Source organism: Bombina bombina, chromosome 1 (assembly GCF_027579735.1).
Source record: "Bombina bombina isolate aBomBom1 chromosome 1, aBomBom1.pri, whole genome shotgun sequence".
Lineage (NCBI taxonomy): Eukaryota > Metazoa > Chordata > Amphibia > Anura > Bombinatoridae > Bombina > Bombina bombina.
In genome coordinates, this window is record NC_069499.1 from 1,182,680,317 (window position 1) to 1,182,699,066 (window position 18,750).

At 44.1% G+C, this 18,750-nt stretch overlaps 1 protein-coding gene across 1 annotated transcript in view; it reads right to left on the reverse strand.

The window, feature by feature from the left end:
- The window catches only part of MYO1D (myosin ID), a 361,825-nt gene that overhangs the window by 216,626 nt on the left and 126,449 nt on the right, over positions 1 to 18,750 (reverse strand). The window contains exon 5 of the mRNA XM_053699796.1: positions 6,522 to 6,575. Coding sequence (XP_053555771.1) covers positions 6,522 to 6,575 — 54 coding nt within the window. The remainder of the gene's footprint in view (positions 1 to 6,521; positions 6,576 to 18,750) is intronic.

Consider the following 18,750-nt stretch of genomic DNA (forward strand, 5'->3'; position numbering starts at 1 on the left):
TGGAGCATCTGGAGGAATTGATGGCGATGGATGCTGCCCATTCCAAAGAACCGTGGTCCGGGCTAGTTCCTAGAGCAGCTGAAGAAAGCCGGTGCCCTTCCTGAAGCGGGTGAAGAGACTGGTCGGAAGCAAAGGCCTGTTCGGCGATCCAAGGCTCCAGAGCAGTTGAGTCCGGATGCGCCAGTACGGCGGTCATGTGGTGCCCAGGGTGGTGGGCCTCGCAGGCCCGGTGGTCGTCCTAGGAAGGTCGGAGCCGAGGAGACTGGAAGAAGGCCGGTTGGAGGGCGCAGCACATTCCGTTTCCGGGAGAGGCGTCGACGGCTGCTACGGCGGGAGCTGTGACATCATCGCTGTTATAGGATGGCAGCCAGGAAGAGGCCGGTTTGACAGGGTCCGGAGTTGTCACTCTGGCAGCATCGGCTGTGCAGCGTCCTGGTAAGGCTGGCTTCATCTTTGGTGGGGGAGGGGTGACGGGTCCTGGATGAGTGCAGGTCGGATGTCCCATGGTGGTAGAAGCTAGGTGGCCTGGGTGACTGGGGGTTTGTTTATGGCGGGTGGGGGACATGAGCGCCTTGGTGGTGCTGTTTGACTGTGGCCGCTTGGTATTGATGGGGGTGCCGGGGCTCACTACGGTGTCCAAGTGCACATGGACCTGATTTTTCAATAAAGCTCCATCTATTCGGAAGTCACATTCATTAAACCTATAATTTTAATAATAAACAGGAATGGGCCTGTACTCCGCCATGAATCTCCCCAGCCCCACAGTGTGACAGCCTTATTTCCTCCTCCCTCCATGCGGTTTGGCTCCGTTTATCCAGCCATGCACCCCCCCTCCCCTTCTCTTCCCTGTGTCTAGATTCCCTTTTTTTTTTAAAAAAAGTAAATTTATGCTTACCTGATAAATGGATTTCTTCTATGGTAAGACGAGTCCACGGATTCATCCTTTACTTGTGGGATATTATCCTCCTGCTAACAGGAAGTGGCAAAGAGCATCACAGCAGAGCTGTCTATATAGCTCCTCCCTTAGCTCCACCCCCCAGTCATTCGACCGAAGGTACAGGAAGAAAAAGGAGAAACTACAAGGTGCAGAGGTGACTGAAGTTTAAATAAAAAAATATAATCTATCTTAAAATGACAGGGCGGGCCGTGGACTCGTCTTACCATAGAAGAAATCAATTTATCAGGTAAGCATAAATTTAATTTTTTCTATAAAGGTAAGACGAGTCCACGGATTCATCCTTTACTTGTGGGATACAATACCAAAGCTACAGGACACGGATGAACGGGAGGGACAAGACAGATGGTTAAACAGAAGGCACCACTGCTTGAAGAACTTTTCTCCCAAAAATAGCCTCCGAAGAAGCAAAGGTATCAAATTGGTAAAATTTGGAAAAGGTATGAAGCAAAGACCAAGTCGCAGCCTTACAAATCTGTTTAACAGAAGCATAATTTTTAAAAGCCCATGTGGAAGCCACCGCTCTAGTAGAGTTAGCTGTAATTCTTTCAGGAGGCTGCTGTCCAGCAGTCACGTATGCCAAACGGATGATGCTTTTCAGCCAAAAGGCAAGAGAGGTAGCCATAGCTTTTTGACCTCTACGTTTTCCAGAATAGACAACAAACAAAGAAGATGTTTGACGGAAATCTTTGGTCGCTTGCAAGTAAAACTTTAAAGCACGAACCACGTCCAAGTTGTGAAATAGACGCTCCTTCTTAGAGGAAGGATTAGGACACAGAGAAGGAACAACAATTTCCTGATTAATATTCTTATTAGTAACAACCTTAGGAAAGAATCCAGGTTTGGTATGCAAAACCACCTTATCAGCATGGAAAACAAGGCCAAGATAGAAGCTTAATATCTATGGAATGCATAGGTTCAAATGGAACCCCTTGAAGAACTTTAAGAACTAAATTCAAACTCCATGGCGGAGCAACATATTTAAACACAGGCTTGATTCTAACTAAAGCCTGACAGAACGACTGACCGTCTGGAACATCTGCCAGACGTTTGTGCAGTAGAATTGATAAAGCAGATATCTGTACCTTTAAGGGACTAGCTGATAGCCCCTTCTCCAATCCTTCTTGGAGAAAGGACAAAATCCTAGGAATCCTGATCTTACTCCATGAGTAGCCTTTGGATTCGCACCAATAAAGATATTTACGCCATATCTTTTGATAAATTTTCCTGGCGACAGGCTTACGAGCCTGAATCAAGGTATCTATGACCGACTCAGAGAACCCCCGCTTGGATAAGATCAAGCGTTCAATCTCCAAGCAGTCAGTCGCAGAGAAACTAGATTTGGATGCTGGAACGGACCTTGAATCAGAAGGTCCTGTCTCAGTGGCAGAGTCCATGGTGGAAGAGATGACATGTCCACCAGGTCTGCATACCAAGTTCTGTTTGGCCACGCAGGTGCTATCAAAATCACCGAAGCTCTCTCCTGTTTGATTATGGCAATCAAACGAGGAAGGAGAGGAAATGGTGGAAACACATAAGCCAGGTTGAACGACCAGGGTACTGCTAGAGCATCTATCAGTACTGCCTGAGGATCCCTTGACCTGGACCTGTAACGAGGAAGTTTGGCATTCTGACAAGACACCATCAGAACCAATTCTGATGTGCCCCATTACTGAATCAATTGTGTAAACACCTCCGGATGGAGTTCCCACTCCCACGGATGAAAAGTCTGACGACTTAGAAAATCCGCTTCCCAGTTCTCCACTCCTGGGATATAGATTGCTGATAGATGGCAAGAGTGAGTCTCTGCCCATCAAATTATTTTGGTAACCTCTATCATCGCTAGAGAACTCTTTGTTCCCCCCTGATGATTGATATATGCTACAGTCGTGATATTGTCCGACTGGAATCTTATGAATCTGGTCGAAGCCAGCTGAGGCCACGCCTGAAGCGCGTTGAATATCGCTCTCAGTTCTAGAATATTTATTGGGAGGAGAGCCTCCTCCTGAGTCCACAAACCCTGTGCTTTCAGGGAATTCCAGACTGCACCCCAGCCCAATAGGCTGGCGTCCGTCATCACTATGACCCATGCTGGCCTGCGGAAACACATTCCCTTGGACAGATGATCCTGTGACAACCACCAAAGAAGAGAGTCTCTGGTCTCTTGGTCCAGATTTATCTGAGGAGATAAATCTGCATAATCCCCATTCCACTGTTTGAGCATGCAAAGTTGCAGTGGTCTGAGATGCAAGCGAGCAAACGGAACTATGTCCATTGCCGCTACCATTAAGCCGATTACCTCCATACACTGAGCCATTGACGGCCGAGGAATGGAATGAAGAGCTCGGCAGATGGATAAAATTTTTGATTTCCTGACCTCCGTCAGAAAAAATTTCATGTCCACCGAATCTATCAGAGTTCCCAGGAATGGAACTCTTGTGAGAGGGAGAAGTGAACTCCTTTTTACGTTCACCTTCCACCCGTGAGATCTTAGAAAAGCCAACACGATGTCCGTGTGAGACTTGGCTCGTTGGTAAGTCGACGCCTGGATTAAGATATCGTCCAGATAAGGCGCCACCGCTATGCCCCGCTGCCTTAGAACCGCCAGAAGGGACCCTAGCACCTTTGTGAAAATTCTGGGAGCCGTGGCCAACTCGAAGGGAAGAGCCACAAACTGGTAATGCTTGTCCAGAAAGGCGAACCTGAGGAACTGGTGATGATCTTTGTGGATAAGAATGTGTAGATACGCATCCTTTAAGTCCACGGTGGTCATATATTGACCCTCCTGGATCATCGGCAAAATAGTCCGAATGGTCTCCATCTTGAAGGATGGGACTCTGAGGAATTTGTTTAGGATCTTGAGATCCAAAATTGGTCTGAAGGTTCCCTCTTTTTTGGGAACCACAAACAGATTGGAGTAGAACCCTTGCCCCTGTTCTGTTTTAGGAGCTGGGCAGATCACTCCCATTGTATATAGGTTTTCTACACAGCGTAAGAACGCCTCTCTTTTTGTCTGGTTTACAGACAATTGAGAAAGATGGAATCTCCCCCTTGGTATGGGAAACATTTTCTTAAAAGTAGGAGGGGGAGCGAATGGAATACCTGGTCTATCCCACTCCTTAGTAACAATTTCCGAAATCCTCTTAGGGACCGGAAAAACATCAGTGTAGGCAGGAACCTCGAGGAATCTGTCCATTTTACACAATTTCTCTGGAACTACAATAGGGTCACAATCATCCAGAGTCGCTAAAACCTCCCTGAGCAATAAGCGGAGGTGTTCTAGTTTAAATTTAAAAGCCGTCATATCTGAATCTGTCTGAGGGAACATATTTACTGAATCAGAAATCTCTCCCTCAGCCAGCAAATCCCTCACTTTAGAACATTGTGAGGGTACATCGGATATGGCTAATAAAGCGTCAGAGGGCTCAGCGTTTGTTCTCACACCAGACCTACTGCGCTTCCCCTGCAACCCAGGCAGCTTAGATAAAACCTCTGTGAGGGTAGTATTCATAACTGCGGCCATATCTTGCAGGGTGAAAGAATTAGACGCACTAGAAGTACTTGGCGTCGCTTGTGCGGGCGTTAACGGTTGTGACACTTTGGGAGAATTAGATGGCATAACCTGATTCCCTTCTGACTGAGAATCATCCTGCGACATACTTTTAGTAGCTAAAATATGTTCTTTGCAATTTATTGACCTTTCAGTGCATGAGGGACCCATTCTAAGTGGAGTTTCCACAATGGCTTCTAAACATATTGAACATTGACTTTCCTCAATGTCAGACATGTTGAACAGGCTAGTAATGACTACAAACAAGCATGAAAACACTTTATTTAGTGAAAAAAATAACAATCTTAAAAAACGGTACTGCGCCTTTAAGAGAAAAAAAGCATACACGTTCTGCAAAACAGCCTAAACATGCACCAAATTTTTCAAAATTTTGTATGCAGACACAATATAGGTAGTTAAGATTGCCCCACAAAAATTTTTAACATTTAACCCCTTAATTTGCAAACCGGATTGAAAATAGGCCCAGATCCGGAAAAAACACCCCCAGCACCAGAGCGGTTATAACTAGCCATGTGGGTTCTGAGACCCAAAAGTTAAGCCATGTGTGCCCTCAATAAAGTTGCCCAAAACGTTATTGCCCACAAACCTCCCAAATCATAAAAACGTTTGCCCACAAACATTTACAACTCAGTGTCAACCATATTTGTAATTGGCCCCATATGCAAGCTAAGTAATGCCCTTCTTTTAGCTCTAGGATTACTGCTTACCCTTACCCTCCTGGGTATAATGTCAGCCTTTCTGAAATACACAGTCTCTCCAGAAAATATGACTGAACATACCTCACTGCTGCATAGCATGAAAATGTTCCTCACACTGAAGTTTCCTGTACTCCTCAGCCTCTGTGGGAACAGTAATGGATCTTAGTTACAAATGCTAAGATCATCATCCTCCAGGCAGCAGTCTTCATCCATCTGCTACCTGAGAGTAAATAGTACACACCGGTACCATTTAAAATAACAAACTCTTGCTTGAAGTGGTGCTCTTTGCCACTTTCTGTTAGCAGGAGGATAATATCCCACAAGTAATGGATGAATCCGTGGACTCGTCTTACCTTTATAGAAGAAATATATATACTGTATGTGGCGAATGTAAGGTTATTCCATATTGCATGGGTTACAAAAAAAAGAAATACATAATAAAAAATAAAAAATCATGAAATACCCCCCCTCCCCATTCTCCCAGGCAGTGGGTATTCCATGTTCACCCCCCCCCCTCCTCTGGCCCGTCCCTCCCCCCCCCCATTGATTCCTTCCTGTTATCCTTCCCCTTGGACTATCCTTTGTGTCCTTGGGTGCCCCATATAGGCATGATTTGTCCCCTCCCACCCCAGTTTTGGATTTTGTTGGGGAGATTGTGGGAGCTATTTCCTAAGCTCCGGGTTGTTTGGTCTGAATTGGAACCCAGGATTTTCTGGAGGGCAGCATGGCATAGTAAAAGATTGAAGGAAAATGAACAGGGTGTTGAGTATTTTTGTGAGACAGAAGGGGGGGTGTCTATACGGCACGTGGAGTTTGAAGGGGAATCAGGAAAATGTTTTTTTCTTACAAGATGGGGTGCATCTGAACGATGTAGGTTTGCAGTTATTCCATTTTAATCTAAAAGAAGTGGTTTTAAAAGCCTTATGTGCTTGGCGGGGCTCGGCCAGTGTCTGTGGCGGTGTGCTTGTTGTTTGAGAAGTTACGGAAGTAATGTGGGTACCTCCTGTGGGTTCAGGAGAGGTTAGCAATATGTTTTCTTGATAGAGTTTGAGGAGTTATTGAGCTCCTATGGGGCAAGCACTAAAGTGGGTTACTTTGTAACCAATGTCTTTTCATGTGGTTTAAGAGTTATTTATTAGTTTACATGTTTTAAAATAAATTGGCTGCAGCCTTTTCAACCCCAAGTTACTGTGTTTTAGTTTTTATTGTGGGTAGGGGACATAGTGCCTAAATATGGGGTCAAACAATTCAATAACTATAACCATGGGCAGATAATCCACTTTCATGAAAACATTACCTGGTAGAATGAGTGGAAGTTCCTCTCTCCCGATTGCTGAACTATAACACGAGACTGAACAGGGAGAAAAAGAACAGTCTGTTAACCAACACATTCTTATGAAATCAAATGATATAATAAGCAGAGAAGAAACCATTTTTTTTAAACTTCCTAGTGAAAAAACTTACTTGATATTTTAAGATATAAACGCCAAAATATGTTTGAGACTTTAGTTTTTATTTGGGTAATCTGATTGATTTTTTTTTAAACTAGAGCTTTTACTCAGCCATTCTAATATTTTGGTGGTTGTTAAAGTGATAGAAAAGTAAAAATTGAAACGTGCATGAATAAATTTCGATTTTTAAATAGAAGCATTTTTGCAATATACTTCAAGCTGGCAGTGTTGTGTATTGTGTCAGTAAAGCCACTGCTGACTCTCTGAGAAGGTGTAGTGTTTGAATGCTGGTGGACGGAGCACTCACCGCAAATGTGCGTATGCTGCTAAAAAACAGTAACAGCTATCACTAGAAGCATTTTTGCTAATGAAATAATATTCCAAAAGTATTTGTATTTAAAATTAAAATGTACCCATGGACATTTAACTTTTGACCTTTATATCCCTTTAATCATGTGTTTTTGGCACACAGATGCAGATTAATTTAATCCTAATCTTTCCAAAATTCTTTGGTAATCCTAGATATATCATTACGGGTGTGTATATATATATATATATATATATATATATATATATATATATAATTGACCTGTAATGCTAATGACACACAGTTCACCAGTACCATTGCTTTACCAACTACCTATGAGCTGCTTTTACCCATCACTCGCAAATCTTGTGCCTCTGTTAATTTGAAAATATTACCCCAACTTTAAACGCCAGTTGCTTCAGGGTCATACTTGCATTTTTATTCTCTTTTACATCAACATTAAGCCTTTTACATTAAATATATCTAGGAAATTCACTAAGCAAATCAGAGTCCATCCTTGGCCTCCCAATTCAATATCTATAATAAACGTCCAACAATCAAAAACACCTGAGACAGACTCATGCTCTCTATACAACGCTCACATTCAGCTAATCAGTTCATCTAATGGTTCCACTTATAATCAAAATCTATGTTTTGAAGAAAGTGTTAATAAAAACATAATTTATGCTTACCTGATAAATTTATTTCTCTTGTAGTGTGTTCAGTCCACGGGTCATCCATTACTTATGGGATATATTCTCCTTCCCAACAGGAAGTTGCAAGAGGATCACCCAAGCAGAGCTGCTATATAGCTCCTCCCCTCACATGTCATATCCAGTCATTCGACCGAAACAAGACGAGAAAGGAGAAACTATAAGGTGCAGTGGTGACTGGAGTTATAATTTTAAAATTTAGAACCTGCCTGAAAAAGACAGGGCGGGCCGTGGACTGAACACACTACAAGAGAAACAGAATTTATGTTTACCTGATAAATTACTTTCTCCAACGGTGTGTCCGGTCCACGGCGTCATCCTTACTTGTGGGATATTCTCTTCCCCAACAGGAAATGGCAAAGAGCCCAGCAAAGCTGGTCACATGATCCCTCCTAGGCTCCGCCTACCCCAGTCATTCGACCGACGTTAAGGAGGAATATTTGCATAGGAGAAACCATATGATACCGTGGTGACTGTAGTTAAAGAAAATAAATTATCAGACCTGATTAAAAAACCAGGGCGGGCCGTGGACCGGACACACCGTTGGAGAAAGTAATTTATCAGGTAAACATAAATTCTGTTTTCTCCAACATAGGTGTGTCCGGTCCACGGCGTCATCCTTACTTGTGGGAACCAATACCAAAGCTTTAGGACACGGATGAAGGGAGGGAGCAAATCAGGTCACCTAAATGGAAGGCACCACGGCTTGCAAAACCTTTCTCCCAAAAAAATAGCCTCAGAAGAAGCAAAAGTATCAAACTTGTAAAATTTGGTAAAAGTGTGCAGTGAAGACCAAGTCGCTGCCCTACATATCTGATCAACAGAAGCCTCGTTCTTGAAGGCCCATGTGGAAGCCACAGCCCTAGTGGAATGAGCTGTGATTCTTTCAGGAGGCTGCCGTCCGGCAGTCTCGTAAGCCAATCTGATGATGCTTTTAATCCAAAAAGAGAGAGAGGTAGAAGTTGCTTTTTGACCTCTCCTGTTACCAGAATAAACAACAAACAAGGAAGATGTTTGTCTAAAATCCTTTGTAGCATCTAAATAGAATTTTAGAGCGCGAACAACATCCAAATTGTGCAACAAACGTTCCTTCTTCGATTTCGGACACAAAGAAGGCACGACTATCTCCTGGTTAATGTTTTTGTTAGAAACAACTTTTGGAAGAAAACCAGGTTTAGTACGTAAAACCACCTTATCTGCATGGAACACCAGATAAGGAGGAGAACACTGCAGAGCAGATAATTCTGAAACTCTTCTAGCAGAAGAAATTGCAGCCAAAAACAAAACTTTCCAAGATAATAACTTAATATCAACGGAATGTAAGGGTTCAAACGGAACCCCCTGAAGAACTGAAAGAACTAAGTTGAGACTCCAAGGAGGAGTCAAAGGTTTGTAAACAGGCTTGATTCTAACCAGAGCCTGAACAAAGGCTTGAACATCTGGCACAGCTGCCAGCTTTTTGTGAAGTAACACAGACAAGGCAGAAATCTGTCCCTTCAAGGAACTTGCAGATAATCCTTTCTCCAATCCTTCTTGAAGAAAGGATAGAATCCTAGGAATCTTTACCTTGTCCCAAGGGAATCCTTTAGATTCACACCAACAGATATATTTTTTCCATATTTTGTGGTAAATTTTTCTAGTTACAGGCTTTCTGGCCTGAACAAGAGTATCAATAACAGAATCTGAGAACCCTCGCTTTGATAAGATCAAGCGTTCAATCTCCAAGCAGTCAGCTGGAGTAGGACCAGATTCGGATGTTCGAACGGACCTTGAACAAGAAGGTCTCGTCTCAAAGGTAGCTTCCATGGTGGAGCCGATGACATATTCACCAGATCTGCCTACCAAGTCCTGCGTGGCCACGCAGGAGCTATCAAGATCACCGACGCCCTCTCCTGATTGATCCTGGCTGCCAGCCTGGGGATGAGAGGAGACGGCGGGAATACATAAGCTAGGTTGAAGGTCCAAGGTGCTACTAGTGCATCTACTAGAGTCGCCTTGGGATCCCTGGATCTGGACCCGTAGCAAGGAACCTTGAAGTTCCGACGAGAGGCCATCAGATCCATGTCTGGAATGCCCCACAGTTGAGTGATTTGGGCAAAGATTTCCGGATGGAGTTCCCACTCCCCCGGATGCAATGTCTGACGACTCAGAAAATCCGCTTCCCAATTTTCCACTCCTGGGATGTGGATTGCAGACAGGTGGCAGGAGCGAGTCTCCGCCCATTGAATGATTTTGGTCACTTCTTCCATCGCCAGGGAACTCCTTGTTCCCCCCTGATGGTTGATGTACGCAACAGTCGTCATATTGTCTGATTGAAACCGTATGAACTTGGCCCTCGCTAGCTGAGGCCAAGCCTTGAGAGCATTGAATATCGCTCTCAGTTCCAGAATATTTATCGGTAGAAGAGATTCTTCCCGAGACCAAAGACCCTGAGCTTTCAGGGATCCCCAGACCGCGCCCCAGCCCATCAGACTGGCGTCGGTCGTGACAATGACCCACTCTGGTCTGCGGAAGGTCACCCCTTGTGACAGGTTGTCCAGGGACAGCCACCAACGGAGTGAGTCTCTGGTCCTCTGATTTACTTGTATCTTCGGAGACAAGTCTGTGTAGTCCCCATTCCACTGACTGAGCATACACAGTTGTAATGGTCTTAGATGAATGCGCGCAAAAGGAACTATGTCCATTGCCGCTACCATCAAACCTATCACTTCCATGCACTGCGCTATGGAAGGAAGAGGAACGGAATGAAGTATCCAACAAGAGTTTAGAAGTTTTGTTTTTCTGGTCTCTGTCAGAAAAATCCTCATTTCTAAGGAGTCTATTATTGTTCCCAAGAAGGGAACTCTTGTCGACGGAGATAGAGAACTCTTTTCCACGTTCACTTTCCATCCGTGAGATCTGAGAAAGGCCAGGACTATGTCCGTGTGAGCCTTTGCTTGAGGAAGGGACGACGCTTGAATCAGAATGTCGTCCAAGTAAGGTACTACAGCAATGCCCCTTGGTCTTAGCACCGCCAGAAGGGACCCTAGTACCTTTGTGAAAATCCCTGGAGCAGTGGCTAATCCGAAAGGAAGCGCCACGAACTGGTAATGCTTGTCCAGGAATGCGAACCTTAGGAACCGATGATGTTCCTTGTGGACAGGAATATGTAGATACGCATCCTTTAAATCCACTGTGGTCAAGAATTGACCTTCCTAGATGGAAGGATTGTTCGAATGGTTTCCATTTTGGACGATGGAACCTTGAGAAACTTGTTTAGGATCTTGAGATCTAAGATTGGTCTGAACGTTCCCTCTTTTTTGGGAACTACGAACAGATTGGAGTAGAACCCCATCCCTCGTTCTTTTAATGGAACAGGATGAATCACTTCCAGAAGATAACCTTGGGAGACTATTTCTAGCGCCCAAGGATCCAGAACATCTCTTGCCCAAGCCTGAGTGAAGAGAGAGAGTCTGCCCCCCACCAAATCCGGTCCCGGATCGGGGGCCCGCATCTCATGCTGTCTTGGGAGCAGTGGCAGGTTTCTTGGCCTGCTTTCCTTAGTTCCAGCCTTGCATTGGTCTCCAGGCTGGATTGGCTTGAGAAGTATTACCCTCCTGCTTAGAGGACGTAGCACTTGGGGCTGGTCCGTTTCTGCGAAAGGGACGAAAATTAGGTTTATTTTTGGCCTTGAAAGACCTATTCTGAGGAAGGGCGTGGCCCTTGCCCCCAGTGATATCAGAGATAATCTCTTTCAAGTCAGGGCCAAACAGTGTTTTCCCCTTGAAAGGAATGTCAAACAATTTGTTCTTGGAAGACGCATCCGCTGACCAAGATTTTAACCAAAGCGCTCTGCGCGCCACAATAGCAAACCCAGAATTTTTCGCGGCTAACCTAGCCAATTGCAAGGTGGCGTCTAGGGTGAAAGAATTAGCCAATTTAAGAGCACGAATTCTGTCCATAATCTCCTCATAAGAAGAAGAATTACTAATAATCGCCTTTTCTAGCTCAACGAACCAGAAACACGCGGCTGTAGTGACAGGGACAATGCATGCAATTGGTTGTAGAAGGTAACCTTGCTGAACAAACATCTTTTTTAGCAAACCTTCTAATTTTTTATCCATAGGATCTTGGAAAGCACAACTATCTACTATGGGTATAGTGGTGCGCTTGTTTAGAGTAGAAACCGCCCCCTCGACCTTGGGGACTGTCTGCCATAAGTCCTTTCTGGGGTCGACTATAGGAAACAATTTTTTAAATATGGGGGGAGGTACGAAAGGTATACCGGGCCTGTCCCATTCTTTATTAACAATGTACGCCACCCGCTTGAGTATAGGAAAAGCTTCGGGGGGCCCCGGGGCCTCTAGGAACTTGTCCATTTTACATAGTGTTTCTGGAATGACCAGATAATCACAATCATCCAAATTGGATAACACCTCCTTAAGCAGAGCGCGGAGATGTTCCAACTTAAATTTAAAAGTAATCACATCAGGTTCAGCTTGTTGAGAAATTTTCCCTGAATCTGAAATTTCTCCCTCAGACAAAACCTCCCTGGCCCCCTCAGACTGGTGTAGGGGCCCTTCAGAAACAATATCATCAGCGTCCTCATGCTCTTCAGTATTTTCTAAAACAGAGCAGTCGCGCTTTCGCTGATAAGTGGGCATATTGGCTAAAATGTTTTTGATAGAATTATCCATTACAGCCGTTAATTGTTGCATAGTAAGGAGTATTGGCGCGCTAGATGTACTAGGGGCCTCCTGTATGGGCAAGACTGGTGTAGACGAAGGAGGGGATGATGCAGTACCATGCTTACTCCCCTCACTTGAGGAATCATCTTGGGCATCATTTTACTAAATTTTTTATGACATAAATCACATCTATTTAAATGAGAAGGAACCTTGGCTTCCCCACAGTCAGAACACAATCTATCTGGTAGTTCAGACATGTTAAACAGGCATAAACTTGATAACAAAGCACAAAAAACGTTTTAAAATAAAACCGTTACTGTCACTTTAAATTTTAAACTGAACACACTTTATTACTGCAATTGCGAAAAAGTATGAAGGAATTGTTCAAAATTCACCAAAATTTCACCACAGTGTCTTAAAGCCTTAAAAGTATTGCACACCAAATTTGGAAGCTTTAACCCTTAAAATAACGGAACCGGAGCCGTTTTTATATTTAACCCCTTTACAGTCCCTGGAATCTGCTTTGCTGAGACCCAACCAAGCCCAAAGGGGAATACGATACCAAATGATGCCTTCAGAAAGACTTTTCTATGTATCAGAGCTCCACACACATGCAGCTGCATGTCATGCTGTTCTTAAAAACAAGTGCGCCATACCGGCGCGAAAATGAGGCTCTGACTATGATTAGGGAAAGCCCCTATAGAATAAAGAGTCTAAAACAGTGCCTGCCGATATTATTTTACAAAAAATACCCAGATTAAATGATTCCTCAAGGCTAAATATGTGTAAATATGATCGATTTAGCCCAGAAAATGTCTACAGTCTTAATAAGCCCTTGTGAAGCCCTTATTTACTGTCTGAATAAAAATGGCTTACCGGATCCCATAGGGAAAATGACAGCTTCCAGCATTACATCGTCTTGTTAGAATGTGTCATACCTCAAGCAGCAAAAGACTGCTCACTGTTCCCCCAACTGAAGTTAATTCCTCTCAACAGTCCTGTGTGGAACAGCCATGGATTTTAGTAACGGTTGCTAAAATCATTTTCCTCATACAAACAGAAATCTTCATCTCTTTTCTGTTTCAGAGTAAATAGTACATACCAGCACTATTTTAAAATAACAAACTCTTGATTGAATAATAAAAACTACAGTTAAACACTAAAAAACTCTAAGCCATCTCCTTGGAGATGTTGCCTGTACAACGGCAAAGAGAATGACTGGGGTAGGCGGAGCCTAGGAGGGATCATGTGACCAGCTTTGCTGGGCTCTTTGCCATTTCCTGTTGGGGAAGAGAATATCCCACAAGTAAGGATGACGCCGTGGACCGGACACACCTATGTTGGAGAAAATAAATTTATCAGGTAAGCATAAATTATGTTTTCTCTTGTTAAGTGTGTTCAGTCCACGGGTCATCCATTACTTATGGGATACCAATACCAAAGCTAAGTACACGGATGATGGGAGGGACAAGGCAGGAACATTAAACAGAAGGAACCACTGCCTGTAGAACCTTTCTCCCAAAACCAGCCTCCGAAGAAGCGAAAGTGTCAAATTTGTAAAATTTGGAAAAAGTATGAAGTGAAGACCAAGTTGCAGCCTTGCAAATCTGTTCAACAGAGGCCTCATTCTTAAAGGCCCAGGTGGAAGCCACAGCTCTGGTGGAATGAGCTGTAATTCTTTCAGGAGGCTGCTGTCCAGCAGTCTCATAGGCTAAACGTATTATGCTACGAAGCCAAAAAGAGAGAGAGAGAGGTAGCCGAAGCCTTTTGACCTCTCCTCTGTCCAGAGTAAACGACAAACAGAGAAGAAGTTTGTCTAAAATCTTTAGTTGCCTGTAAGTAGAACTTCAGAGCACGGACCACGTCTAGATTATGCAAAAGACGTTCCTTCTTTGAAGAAGGATTAGGATATAATGATGGAACAACAATCTCTTGATTGATATTCCTGTTAGAAACAACCTTAGGTAAAAACCCAGGTTTAGTACGCAGAACTACCTTGTCTGAATGAAAGATCAGATAAGGAGAATCACAATGTAAGGCAGATAACTCAGAGACTCTTCGAGCCGAGGAAATAGCCATCAAAAACAGAACTTTCCAAGATAAAAGTTTAATATCAACGGAATGAAGGGGTTCAAACGGAACACCCTGAAGAACTTTAAGAACCAAGTTTAAGCTCCACGGAGGAGCAACAGCTTTAAACACAGGCTTAATTCTAGCCAAAGCCTGACAAAAGGCCTGGACGTCTGGATGCTCTACCAGACGTTTGTGTAAAAGAATAGACAGAGCTGAAATCTGTCCCTTTAGCGAACTAGCGGATAAACCCTTTTCTAAACCCTCTTGTAGAAAAGCTAATATCCTAGGAATCCTAACCTTACTCCATGAGTAACTTTTGGATTCGCACCAATATAAATATTTATGCCATATCTTATGGTAAATTTTTCTTGTCAAGGGTTTTTGAGCCTGTATTAATGTATCAATAACCGAATCCGAAAACCCACGCTTTGATAGAATCAAGCGTTCAATTTCCAGGCAGTCAGCCTCAGAGAAATTAGGTTTGGATGGTTGAAAGGACCCTGAATTAGAAGGTCCTGTCTCAGAGGAAGAGACCATGGTGGACAGGACGACATGTCCACTAGGTCTGCATACCAGGTCCTGCGTGGCCACGCAGGCGCTATCAGAATTACCGATGCCCTCTCCTGTTTGATCCTGGCAATCAGCCGAGGTAGCAACGGAAATGGTGGAAACACATAAGCTATGTTGAAAACCCAAGGGGCTGCTAATGCATCTACCAGCACCGCTCCCGGGTCCCTGGACCTGGATCCGTAACAAGGAAGCTTCGCGTTCTGGCGAGAAGCCATGAGATCCAGATCCGGTTTGCCCCAATGAAGAATCAGTTGAGCAAATACCTCCGGGTGAAGTTCCCACTCTCCCGGATGAAAAGTCTGGCGACTTAGGAAATCCGCCTCCCAGTTCTCTATGCCTGGGATGTGAATCGCTGACAGGTGGCAAGAGTGAGACTCTGCCCAGCGAATTATCTTCGAGACTTCCAACATCGCTAGGGAACTCCTGGTTCCCCCTTGATGATTGATGTAAGCCACAGTCGTGATATGTCCGACTGAAATCTGATGAACCTCAGCTTTGCTAACTGAGGCCAAGCTAGAAGAGCATTGAATATTGCTCTTAATTCTAGAATGTTTATTGGGAGGAGTTTCTCCTCCTGAGTCCATGATCCCTGAGCCTTCAGGGAATTCCAGACTGCTCCCCAGCCTAGAAGGTTGGCATCCGTTGTCACAATCGTCCAATCTGGCCTGCGAAAGGTCATTCCTTTGGACAGATGAACCGGAGACAACCACCAGAGAAGCGAATCTATGTCCATTGCCGCGACCATTAAGCCGATTACCTCCATGCACTGAGCTACTGATGGGCTTGGAACGGAATGAAGGACACGCCAAGCATTGAGAATCTTTGATAACCTGGACTCCGTCAGGTAAATCTTCATCTCTACAGAATCTATAAGAGTCCCTAGAAAATTAACCCTTGTGAGTGGTAACAGAGAACTCTTTTCCACGTTCACTTTCCACCCATGCGACCTCAGAAATGCTAGAACTATCTCTGTATGAGACTTTGCATTCTGAAAACTTGACGCTCGTCTAGGTACGGAGCCACCGCTATGCCTCGTGGTCTTAGTACCGCCAGAAGTGAGCCCAGAACCTTCGTAAAAATTCTCGGGGCCGTGGCTAACCCGAAGGGAAGAGCCACAAACTGGTAATGCCTGTCTAGAAAGGCAAACCTCAGGTACCGATAATGATCTTTGTGAATCGGTATATGAAGGTAAGCATCCTTTAAGTCCACCGTGGTCATATATTGACCCTCTTGGATCATGGGTAGGATGGTTCGAATGGTTTCCATCTTGAACGATGGTACCCTTAGGAATTTGTTTAAGATCTTTAAGTCCAAGATTGGTCTGAAGGTTCCCTCTTTTTTGGGAACCACAAATAGATTTGAGTAAAATCCCTGTCCCTGTTCAGATCGCGGAACTGAGTGGATCACCCCCATGATTAAGAGGTCTTGTACACATTGTAGAAATGCCTCTCTCTTTACTAGGTTTGTCGATAACCTCGAAAGATGGAACCTCCCTTGTGGAGGAGAGGTTTTGAAATCCAGAAGGTATCCCTGAGATATAATCTTTAACGTCCAGGGATCCTGCACATCTCTTGCCCAAGCCTGGGCAAAGAGAGAAAGTCTGCCCCCCACTAAATCCGTCTCCGGATAGGGGGCCCTGACTTCATGCTGTCTTAGGGGCGGGAGTAGGCTTTCTGGCCTGCTTGCCCTTGTTCCATGACTGGTTGCCTTTCCAACCCTGTCTGTAACTAGCAGTAGTTCCTTCCTGTTTTGGAGCGGAGGAAGTCGATGCTGCTCCTGCCTTGAAGTTACGAAAGGCACGAAAATTAGACTGTTTGGCCTTTGGTTTGGCCCTGTCCTGAGGAAGGGCGTGGCCCTTACCTCCCGTAATGTCAGCAATAATTTCCTTCAAGCCGGGCCCGAATAAGGTCTGCCCTTTGAAAGGAATGTTAAGTAGTTTAGACTTGGAAGTTACATCCGCTGACCAGGATTTAAGCCAGAGCGCTCTGCGCGCCTGTATGGCGAATCCGGAATTTTTAGCCGTAAGTTTGGTTAGATGTACTACGGCATCTGAAACAAACGCATTAGCTTGCTTAAGGGTTCTAACTTTGCTCAAGGCCTCATCCAACGGCTCTGTGCGAATCGCCTCTTCCAGAGACTCAAACCAGAATGCCGCTGCAGCCGTGACAGGCGCAATGCATGCAAGAGGCTGCAATATAAAACCCTGTTGAACAAACATTTTCTTAAGATAACCCTCTAATTTTTTATCCATTGGATCTGAGAAAGCACAGCTATCCTCCACCGGGATAGTGGTACGCTTGGCTAACGTAGAAACTGCTCCCTCCACCTTAGGGACCGTCTGCCATAAGTCTTGTGTGGTGGCGTCTATAGGGAACATTTTTCTAAATATCGGGGGAGGGGAAAAAGGCACACCGGGTCTATCCCACTCCTTACTTATAATTTCTGTAAGTCTTTTTGGTATAGGAAAAACGTCAGTACACACCGGTACCGCATAGTATCTATCCAACCTACACAATTTCTCTGGAATTGCCACCGTGTCGCAATCATTCAGAGCCGCTAATACCTCCCCTAGTAACACACGGAGGTTCTCAAGCTTAAATTTAAAATTTGAAATTTCTGAATCCGGTCTCCCTGGATCAGAACCGTCACCGACAGAATGAAGCTCACCGTCCTCATGTTCTGCAAATTGTGACGCAGTATCAGACATGGCTCTCGTGTCATCAGCGCGCTCTGTCCTCAACCCAGAGCTATCACGTTTGCCCCTTAATTCGGGCATATTATATAATACTTCTTTCATAACATTAGCCATATCATGTAAAGTGATTTGTAAGGGCCTAGATGTACTAGGTGTTTCAATCCTACGCATCTCCCGTGAGGAGAGTTAGGCGGCATAACTTCCCCCTCGTTGTCTGGTGATAGCTTCTTTATCGGTACAGATTGACTTTTATTCAAAGCAATATCAATACAATTGGTACACATCGTTCTATTGGGCTCCACATTGGCTTTTGAACATGATGAACAAACAGTTTCCTCTGAATCAGACATGTTTAAAACAGACTTAGCAATGAAAATAACAAGCTTGGAAATCACTTTCAATAAGTTTACAAGCAATATAAAAAACGCTGCAGCGCTTCAAAAATACAGATATAATTAAACAATTCTTAACAAGAAGTGTATTATTAGCAGAGGATTGCACCCATTAGCAAAAGGATGATTAACCCCTCAATACCCAAAACGGATAAAACAGATATCAATTAAGATTTAACGCTTTTAATCACAGTCAGCACACTGTCACAGATCTGCTGTGACTGATTACCTCCCTCACAAATGAAATTTGCAGACCCCTGAGCTCTCTAGAGACGTCCTGGATCAAGGAGGAAGAAGCAGAAAGACTGTGCAATAATTTTAACTGCGCAACAAGGCGCTAAAACAAGGGCCCTCCCACTCCAATCACAACAGTGGGAGCCCTGATATAACGGTTTCCATGCAGAAAAATATGTTAGCCATGTGGAAAAAAATCATGCCCAAAGCGATTTATCACCAAAGTACCTCACAAAAACGAATAACATGCCAGTAAACGTTTTATTAAAAAACAACATTTTTCAATGTCATGCAAAGCTATCACTAAGCCTGCTACCAGTCTCTACCACTGCAGAGAAGGCTTAAGTATTATTTCAGTGTTAACAGTATTTTCTCAGTCAAATTCTAGTCCCTAGAATATAACTCGACTGCGCATACATTTATC